The 10,651-nt window shown below is 49.9% G+C and overlaps 2 protein-coding genes across 6 annotated transcripts; both read right to left on the bottom strand.

The window, feature by feature from the left end:
* Positions 1-3,763: 3,763 nt before the first annotated feature.
* On the bottom strand, positions 3,764-4,517 carry LOC125506281 (zinc finger protein ZAT12-like). The gene has a single exon (XM_048671132.1). It carries the CDS (start codon positions 4,388-4,390, stop codon positions 3,854-3,856), a length of 537 nt encoding a protein of 178 aa, XP_048527089.1. The 5' UTR covers positions 4,391-4,517; the 3' UTR covers positions 3,764-3,853.
* A 1,373-nt stretch (positions 4,518-5,890) lies between these two features.
* Positions 5,891-8,948, bottom strand: LOC125511167. 5 transcript variants are annotated; one of them, XR_007284921.1, is made up of 6 exons: positions 8,482-8,948; positions 8,021-8,185; positions 7,849-7,903; positions 7,700-7,750; positions 7,408-7,621; positions 5,891-7,314 (listed from the first exon to the last, which is right to left on the bottom strand). XR_007284921.1 is itself a non-coding variant. In XM_048676468.1 (4 exons), exons 1-4 carry the CDS (start codon positions 8,729-8,731, stop codon positions 7,473-7,475), a joined length of 615 nt encoding a protein of 204 aa, XP_048532425.1. In that variant the 5' UTR covers positions 8,732-8,948; the 3' UTR covers positions 7,321-7,472. The 5 variants fall into 5 exon arrangements, 1 of the variants encoding a protein (XP_048532425.1); XR_007284919.1 differs by having other exon boundaries at positions 7,832-7,903; XR_007284922.1 differs by having other exon boundaries at positions 7,849-7,924.
* Positions 8,949-10,651: the final 1,703 nt, after the last annotated feature.

Consider the following 10,651-nt stretch of genomic DNA (forward strand, 5'->3'; position numbering starts at 1 on the left):
GTCGTCGCTATCGAGGACGATGACACCGTCCCCGTCCTCGCGCCCACGTTTGCGGGCGGCGATCTCCTCCAGGGCCCGGCGCTGCCGGACCATCTCCTCGCGCACGTAGTCGTCGCGCGACCACCACATGGCGTCCTCGTTGGAGAAGCCGCGCCGGGTTATCTCCTCGTACTCCGAGGGGAGGCTGGACTCCACCTTGGGCTCGACGAGGGCGCCGGAACTGCGGGTACGCGCGCTGACAGGCGTGTCCTGGGGCTCCGGCTTGACGGGGCGGAGGTGGAGGCAGGGAGAGCCGCCGGAGCTGCGGGTACGCGCGCTGATAGGCGTGTCCTGGGGCTCCGGCTTGACGGGGCGGAGGTGGAGGCAGGGAGAGCCACCGGACGAGGAGGAGGACGCCCCGGTCTCCATGCGCCTCGGCGTCCAGGAGCTTCCCCGACGGCGTGAGAAGGCCGGGGGAGCGGGATACTCGAGGCGCGGCGTGTTGCCGCCCTCGATGTACTCGAGGACGGCCTCCAACGTGCGGCCGGGCACGCCCCACCACCGGCGCCGGCCATCGGAGTTGAGCCTGCCGGAGGGCACGACGCCGTTGGTGGCCTCGAGCTGCTCGGCGTGACGGCGGCGGAAGTAGGGCTCCCAGAGCGGGCTGTCGGGGACGTACCGTGGCCCCTCCCTCGCCGCCCGCGGCAGGGACGCGCGGATGCGTGCGATCTCCGCACGCCGCGTCGCCCCGGTGGGTGGTGGTGGCACCGGCACGCCGCCGGCGCTGATCCTCCAAGCCCCGGGCACCCGCATGTCCGGCGGGACCGGGTACTCGGCCTCGAAAAGGAGGCGAGCCTCGTCCTTGTGCAGATGACGGCGCCCGAATCCGTTCGCCGCCGCGTCGTCGCCTGAGAAACGCTCGGCCATGCTTTCTCAACTGGTGACGGCGAGAGGAGGAAAGGGGGAGAAATGAGCGCGTCATCGGTGGATGACCGGGGTGAGTCTCTCCGGCACGCTTGCAGTCGGCTTTTATAGGCGGAGGCGCCGCGTGGTAGGCTTGACCGGCGCGTTACGCGTGGCGGCCGAGGGACGCGCCGCCCAGCCTTCACTGCGCCGCCCGTGAGGCATCAATAGAGGCTGACCGGCGCGGCAGCGCGCGGCAGCTTTGGCATTGATTCGCCGCGGGAAATGAGGTGATGAGGATGACGAAGGGGCGAGAAGAGGGTAGAGTCGCTGACGCGGCGGGCCCGCGGCTCTTCGCGCCAAAAACGATTCGCCCGGCGCCCCTGAGCGACCCCCAGCGCGCCGGGTTCGGGTTGGATCCGCTGGCGCCAATTTTGGCCCGAGCCGGCGAAAACTGGGCTCTTGGGGGCGTGATTGGGCCGATTTTTTGACGCTGACGGACGAAAAAGACGCTTGGAGGGCCTTCTTGAGGGCGCGGCTGGAGATGCCCTAAGATGCTCTAACCAAGAGCAACGTCGCTCAAGACATTAAGTAGCTACAGTACTATACCTGCATGGTGACATCAGGGCAGATCTACAAATGCGTTCGGATCCAATAGTACGAGTGGTAGGTAATGCGCGGAGTTAATCCACCTCCCTCCGGTACTTTTACTCCGTGTATTAGATTTGTTCAAGTCAAACTTTGTAAAGTTCAACAATTTTTTTTAAAAATATATGAACATCTACAATACCAAATATATATAATCTGATACTACATTCCATCATGAATTTGATGATATTGATTTGATATTGCGAATGTTGATGCTTTCTGTTTATAAATTTAGTCAAACTAGAGATACCTTGTCTTTTGACTAAACTTATATGCAGACTAAAAAAGACTGGATGGAGTATTGCAAGAGGACTGCGTGGCCGGCTTCCACACCATTGAGCAAGTGAACTTAAACCAAATCCTCGGGCAGCAGATTAATCAACATTTGGTCTCAGTTTGGAGCTTTGAGGTTGAGGATCACGATTGCGTAAGCACGTATACCCTTACAACGAACGAATCCCATGCCTCGATCGATTGGTTACGTACGTCTGCAAGCGTGGTAAAGGGCATGTTTGAAGCTCGCAATTTGGTCAATGCATGCATGCTTAATGGCCACTAGCACTACCACTTGGCCAGCTGCATACACCAACCACTTAACCGCCACGAGTCAACAACCCCATGCATGTTCCCATCGTCTAGAAATCGAATACCTCGAAGAAAAGTGTATGAATACCTCTACCGTTCACACTTCCTGGCAGTGGAATGTGAGTTGGTGCCCAAGTGACAAATACAAGTCTTGTTGCCTAAGAAAATCTTGCTTGATGACCAATTAATCTAAGCACCTCAGATTTAATCGAATCATCTCTATACTATATGGCCAAAACACACTTAAAATAGTATTGAATCTTTGATCGAAGCTTATGCCTTCGAGACAGAGTCCATTAATGGGACGAGCTAGCGGAAATTGCCTAGCACATCGTTCTCACGCGGCGATGTGCAATGTGCAACAGCATCGCAATTTCTTGCAGGGGTTGACCAGGAACCGGTCTGCCGCTATCGGCAACCAACCTCGCAAGAAGTAGCACTAGGAATGAAAGATACATGGATCGACGTGCATGTGCACAAGCTAACGAAACCGATTGCGCGCTGCTTTAGTTTAATCACTTTTTGTCAGTGGAGTGACGGAGTACTGCTTGGAAATAGATCATTTTTCCTTGAAAGAGAGGGAGAACACGTAAGCACGGATGCACGTCGCCGCACATGCACGATGATGCACACCTCTACGTGTACAACATGAAGCTTCGAATCTGCCCGTCTACTTGGCTAGTCCCTACCGTGTGAGTGCAACTCTGCACCCTTGTCGACCAGTAAAGGTACTTATCCAATCAGTCCAAAACCGAGACTTAGATATGCACGGGTCAAGTCTCTTCGTCTTCGACCAACAGGTTTGGATGCCCCAGGACATGGACATGCCAACAGGTTCATCTTTGCGCTCCCAGTTTGGACAAGTTTAGCCGTGCCAACTAGTGTCCACTGTCCATACTCGAGAGAGACTTGGACAGAGACATGCATCCTTTTTGTACATATCCGATCACGCACCAAAATTGTCCGATCCTGAACTAGTAGTACACGCGTTCTCACTGCTCACCTGGGGCACAAGTAGATTACTCGTAACATATATGTACTCCAGGTGACATGCAGTGTTGCTGCCATGACATCACTAGTACTGCATGGGCTCATCTCAGGTTCAGCGTTCAATTTAAGTATTGTGGCGGCCGGGCTAGCTAGATTCCCGGCCCCAGCGTTCAATCTACCTCTCCCCAGTCATGTTGGTCGCCGTCCTGGCCATCCCTCTAGATTCTACCTCACCGCAAAACAACTGTAGTGATCCCCTGCAGCCCACCCTCGAAGATAGACAGTGGGGCCATGGCTCCGTCCTAAGATAGATAATGGGGTTCTCTTTTTCAACGAGGTCACTGACGTGAGGAAAAATTTCAGGTACCTGACAAATAGCAAAACACATTTTCCTCCAAGTCACCAATGAAATTGATGAATCCCGTCCAAAGGCTTATACGGTTCAAATAATGAAAGATCCTTAGAAAATTCATCAATCCTTCGGAAACGCTAACAATCTCTACTTGTGCATAGTATATACTCTCTCCGTTTTTAAATATAAGGCTCTTTAGAGATTACAAATGCGGACTATATATGAACCGGAATGAGTGAATCTACATACATCCATATGTAGCCCATATTAAAATCTTTAAAAGGTCAAAATCGAACAGTGAACCTATATCCCATTCCAATCAAACACATTTATAAGTGCTCCACGCATCATTAAAGAAACAAAAGCGTATCGTCTTTCTTCTTTCCAGCTAGCTACCTAGACGAACAGCTTGAGCAAGACGGGCGGCTGGTTGGCAGTGGCCTGGTGCCCCGTCACCACCTGACCCGGCTGTAGCGCGACGCCGCGCCACACCAACTGGTCGTCGTCGTCACCGCGGCCGCGCAGAGCCATCTCCTCGCGGTGACGCCTCATGTGACCCCCGAGCGCTTGGCCCATCTCGAACCCCATGCCGCAGATGCTGCACTCGTGCTGCTTGTTCTCCCGTCTTCTCCGCTCGCTGATGGCCCTGGCGATGCCGACGCCGAGGTCCAGCTCGTGGCGGCCCCGAAGGTGGCTCGTGCGGTGCCCGCCGAGCGCCTGGAACGAGGCGAAGGCTCGGCCGCACGTCTTGCACACGAACTCCCCCTCACCCGACGTCGCCAGCACGGCGCCCCTCGTGCGTCTCCGTGCTTTCTTGGCCGGTGACCCGGCTGAGTCAGCTGAAGTCGTGGACGACGTCGATGAGTCCGTGCTCAGTGCCAGCGCCAGCGACAATACCTCTTCGTTCCTTGCTCGCTTCATCCCCGCTCCCATGGAGTTTGATCCTCCAATTTCCTGTCCTTCGCAGACTTCGAGCTTGCTTGGTTGTCGTGTGAGTGAGAGAATGGAGAATGAAGGTGTTGATATGGCATATGGGTGGCTCACGTTATATGTAGGTAGGTGGGTGTGGAGTTGCTTGGGGCTGGCAAACTAAACGCATCTAGCTTGCTGCAACTGGAAAGCTACCAATTAAAATACAACAATGTATTCTACCTTAAGTAATCTATACGTACGTAGTACTACTTACTGATGATGGTACCGCACCGCGTAATTTATGTACCAGTGCGCAGCTTGGATCCTATCTCAATTAAGTAAACTAACAAGGTCTCAACCGTGTGTCCCTAAAGAGGTTACTAGTATAGTATACACCTTGCCGCGTGAGTACAATGTTTACTTTGCGCACTTGCCAGTAAAGAGTACTAATCAGTCCAAAACTGTTAGATTCATCTATGCATGGGTGAAGATGTACTGTTGGTCTTTTTCATCAGGTTGGATGCCAATATATGGACATGTCGATAACTGACTTAATAACTAAGTAATCTCCTTGTGAGAGGCAAGCACAACCGTGTCAACACGGTCAAGACTCGAGAGATATAGTCGGAAAGAGACATCGTCTTCGTGCTTCTCTTTATAATACACATGGTTCCCAGGACATAGGGAAACTTGTCCGAACCAGCGTTCCAGTATCTAAGAAGGAGCAACAACATTTGGGACACAAGTAGATGCATGGTGACATCACCGCGCTCTCATGAATCTAATCTATTCGGGCTTGCAAGGTGCAGCTAGTTGAAGTGGTAGTAGTAGTAATTAACGCGGCAAGTTGTGCTGCGAGGGGGATGCGCGGCCGTCTTCCAGAGCGCTCAACAATAAGTAAACTACTAGCCTAACCCGCGCGGTGGCACGCCGCGCTTGGTCATTACTTGCGAATGTATGTAGTCCATTGCATAATCGTCTATTTTTTAATTGAAGCAAGTCAAAACGGTATATAGAAACATTTGAGACACAAAAGATGCAAATTTATTAAAATCTTGCAAATGGATGGGTACAAAGAGAGCAATTAAAAGTGGCACATTCATCAAACAAACTAATTATTCAAACTATATACAGTCCATTCTACGTAGTGGACTATATATAGAGACACAAACACAACGTGTAAGTAAGTTAAAAGCAATCTCCGATGGATTACATCGTAAGTTAAAAGCAATCTCCGATAGATTACATCATCCTCGTATATCCTCCTGCAGGATTGGTGTCCGTGATAAAGTGGTACAGATATTTTGCAAATGCTTGTACACGTCCAACAGGAGGATGCGCGCCTGTGTACGTGATAACAGGATCATCGCTGTCTGGGCGCTGAGGGTACTACGTGTTTGTCTTAAAAGTGGTAATATATCAAACAAGTTGTTGCATATTTTTGCTAGGATTATTGTTTGTCTTGTAAGCTTGTTTTGCTGTGTAGCTACTTGCTGACGGGCCATATTGAACTGCCATTGCTTTGTTTGTGCTCTGCAAAAAGTTTTTTCCTTTGTAACTTCAAGAGCATAGTAATTATGATCATTGACGGAAATATTATAATCTGCACAAATACATTCTAAAGCCATTTCAGCCACTTTTTCTTTTACTCCATCTTCTGTATTTGCTGGTTCTCCTTCGTATGTTATGGATGATTCTCTGAAACTATCCTTTTGAAAATCTTCTAAAGCCATTTCAGCTGCTCTTTCTTTTGCTTCTTGTTAATCTTCTGTTTAGTCCACAGCTTACCACTTTTATTCCTAACCCACTGACTTGGAAAATCAAGGTATGTTAAAGACCTAGCAGACACATGCTTTTGGTGGCAGCAAACCATTCAGTAAGCATAGTTTTAGCAGCCGAAGGATCATCCAAAACATTTCCTAGGTTATCAGTCTCGGCAAATATGACCCTGTTCATATTAGGTATATGCACAACCAATCTCTCGACGGAAGGTTGATGACCATGAATATTATATGCAAACAGTCTCCAAAAAGCCTCACAAGCAGAAAGATACTAGCCATATGTTGAACAATTATAACAACACTACAACAAGTTACATAAATTTAACTAAATCTATCTGCGAACGTACATTTGATGTACTGGTCAATCTCGTTTCTGCCAGTAGGAGAAGGCACAGTAAAAACACTGCTAGGTTTATCTTGGGCGTAGAAACGCATATGAACCACATCATGACCCTTTGTAAGATATTTAAACAGGTATTTCAATAAATTTGTCCTGTTACACCACTCCACATTCATGAGGGCGTCAAACCTCTTCAACAATTTCATGTTGTATGGAACAACCCATTGATTTCCCAAATAAAGTAAGTCCTTCTGTCTGAGCACATAAAGCCCGTTATCAGAACGATGGTAAACCGGACAGCCAACACGATCAACCATTGTATCATCACTAAATGGCTTTGGAAAGCACTTGGAACAACAATCATTCTTCATGCAAGCACACTTATTATTGTACACCCATTGCATCAGATATGCCCCGATAAGATTCAGAATGAAGTTTATCTTGTTTATGGAAATGGTACTCCAACCGATCAGCCTCTACACAAGAATATGCATTAACGGCAATCTGCTAGCTCAAACAACTGCAACTTATATAAGGATTAATTTCACCTTCACGATAGTGAGCATAGTATTTGTAGTACTCCAACATAGTAATCTGACCACGGGTGACATCCCCATCCTCCAAATCACGGTCAACATTGTCGCTATCCAAGTGTCCACAGCTAACACAGTTGCATTGGGAAACAATCAAATGTTCATTACCATCAACATATCTAATACCACGATGATAACTCTTATCACAATATGGAAATAGTATAGGATATTGCAAAGCCATAAGATTGCAATTCAGTGAAGATACATGCTTCAATGAACCAGAACGTGTTTCTGCAACCACATCAAAATTTCTACATTCAGGCGTCAAGTCACCAACAATGAGCGCGGCAACCTCAGAAGCAGTAGGACCAGAAAAACGCGTACCATGAGCACCACCGTCATCACCAAAAAAACGAATGGACACCTTAGAAACACCAGGGGTGCAGACTCTATCGAGCAATTCTGAACGTGTCCACCAAACGATGATGTGTATTCGGCATATTTATCAGGGCGGCGACAATTTCAGGATAAAAAAAAGCCCCACATTTCCGGCAGCACAAATCCGGTCCACCATAATACGAACGCCCCCTAAAAGTAGCTGCAAAACAGAACACCGAGTCGGCAACACAAATGGAAAGCAGCACGGACACATAAACCATAAATTATATATACTCACCCTTAAGCAGTTGGATGTAATCTTTAGAAAACGGAGGTTGCATCCCACGTACTGGAAATAGAAAGAAAAAACATAAGACCACATGCATCAGCGTCCGGAGAAGAATAAGAACAACGACAAAAAAAAAAACACCTCTTTTCCGGCCCGACCAGTACGATCACACCAAAGTCCGCTTACGGCGAGCACACACAACACGAGAGTGCTCTGTAACAGGAGTAGGCATCACTCAAATGAAAAACACGTACGCAAATTAGAACCAATCCTAAAAGAACACCACAAAACCCAAGAGAAGCACATGCATATTTAGAAAATTGGACTTACCAAGAGAAGTAGGCCGACCAAAGGTACCGGCGGCACATAAGGGCACCACTCTTGGACGGCAAAGGGAAGTCATAGCACCAACCAAGGAGCCATAAAGATGAACACCAGCAGGAAAACCAGAAACACAAATACTCGATCCGTCAACCACTTCGACAGGCGAAGTGTCTGCAAGCAACCATTAGATGGACCACATTAGATCCTACCAATAAGCACAACACCAAACGGCTAGATGGAACAACACCACAGGCATGAAATAAGTAAACTAAGCAAGAAAGAAAGAAATAAAAAACAACTAGGTCGCACGCTGGCCGGCCAAACAGCCGGGACAGACCCAGCGACCGCTGAAGAAGAGCCCGCACTAACGGCAGACAACAATCAAACCAACAAGAAGAAACACAGCAAAGCAGCCAGAGGCACATACAGGCACTCCCATGCACGCAGCAAGAATCGAGAGCACTCACCAATGGTACAATCCACAGGCCGGTTCCCTAATGAAATCTCCCGACGGCGACTATCAACGTCCACATTAACATCTCGCCGCGAATCTAATCGGTGCACACCTACAGCATGAAGTAACCAATCAAGAAGACGGCAACCTAGACGAAGTAGCACAAAATCTGTACAGAGAAAACTGCAACGACAAAAAGGCAAAAAAGCTCTCCAGTCCGGGAAGAACGAAACGGCCGGTGAGCCCCGGACCGGACACGGCATCCCGAATCAGCCAGCCGGCCACGCGCACCAGCGTTTGCCGGCGACGGAAAATCCGGCGAAGAAAGACGGCCAGCAGCACGGCGGACACGGGCAATAACAGCGGCTCGAATACCAGGAGAGCGGCCCCGACGACGGCAGCCGGACCGAGCAGCAGCGGAAGCAACCATCACCGGAGAAACCGCACAGCTGATTAGAGAAGGAAAAGCGCAGGCAAGAGCACACGGAATGAGCGAGGGAGGCAGGGAAAGACCAGTATTTATAGGGAGCACCAGAAGGGAAGAAACCAAATTGAAAACGTCCAGGCAAACCGGCGAGAAAGGCCTAGAAAAACCTACCGAAGCCGGCAACCGCCGTCGATAGGAATCGAGAAAATGCAAGCGGCAACCGACAACAGATCAGCATACGTGGCAGGGAAACAAAAAGGGCAAACAGCGGCGCATGCAGAACTGCCCAAAACAGGACGTGACCAAATTGATCTCCACAAAGGCGGGACATGCACGCAATCAGAAACTGGAAGGGGCCACAGCATGCAACCAATCCACAACGACGGCGCATTATTTTACGATTTCCTACGGCAATCGCTCCGCGCACCCGGCCGCGCGCACCGCTGCATCCCCCACTATTACACGCGTCGGGCATCCATTGGGCGAATTTTTATGATAGGAAAAAGTCAAAAAAACCTGGTAAACTAAACCTGGCCAGGTTTAGTATATGTATAATAATCAAATCCCGAGGCAGATCGGTCGCATTTCTCATCTTGGAGTCTTGAGATCATGTTTAGGTAAAGCCTACTACTACACCTTACAATGAACCCATATACATCCATTCCATGGTGCATGTTTGCGTGGGAGACACGTCATGCATACGACCGGCCGAACGATGTTCTAGAACCTAAACAAAAGTTTACTGGCCCGTGCATGTTCTCACTAGCGCGTAGCTCACTCAAATTTGGGACACAGAAGCGAAATCAAACAGGCTAAACCACACTAGGTACATCGATCGTGACATCACGTATCGGCATGGCTCGTAAAACTGCTCCCCGCGCACTAGTCTAGCCAGATTAGATGCTAATAACGTGTTTCGTGGACGTTTTGGATATGCACCAGTAATCCAGAGGATTGAAACTTTGCGGGTTGTTGATGATCGTTATCTCTACTATTAATCTCTATTATTAAAGGAGGATCGAACATCGTGATGCTTCGACCTTCTTCGATGGTTCAACCTCGACTCCCTGCCTCGTTCGAGCCTCGCTCTCCTCGTACGTGAAAAAAGACCTCCTCGCACGAAAGAAAAAACAAAAGAAAATAAATCAACCCACGTACGCACGTCGTCTCACCTCCAGGCCCCCACTTCCCCTTCCTCAATTCCATCGCTCTCGATCTCGTGGCTCTATCCCCGTCGCTGACCTCCTCCTGCGTACAACAGCTTCAAGCTGCAGCACACTGCAACCATATCATCTCTAGATTCGAGCGGTGGATCGTGCCCTTGCCATATTGTTTCTTCTTCATCGCCCCCATGAGGAGCTCCACGCAGGGAGGTGATGAGCAGGAGTGACGCGTCTACGGCAACGATGAATGACAGCCCAGGTAACGCGATCTCCCTATCCTCACTCCACCTCATCTTCTCCCAGCAGCCGTTACTGCTGCACACCCACGTTATCCTCTCCCATGGCAGGGGCCGGCGAGTGGCAACAGACGGCGGGGTCTGGCTGGTGGCGCAACCCCATCTTCTTCCTATAGCCTCTACTGCCACACCCCCATGTTCTCCTCTCCCATGGCAGGGGCCGGCGAGTGGCGACAGATAGCAGGAGACTGGCTGGTGGCGCAACAGACGGCGGGACACCGGCATATGATGCAACGGATGGGGGGAGGCAGTGGGGCCGTGGGAGGAGCAGCTAGCTAGAGGAGGTAGCCAGTGGAA

The sequence above is a fragment of the Triticum urartu genome, chromosome 5 (assembly GCF_003073215.2).
Source record: "Triticum urartu cultivar G1812 chromosome 5, Tu2.1, whole genome shotgun sequence".
Lineage (NCBI taxonomy): Eukaryota > Viridiplantae > Streptophyta > Magnoliopsida > Poales > Poaceae > Triticum > Triticum urartu.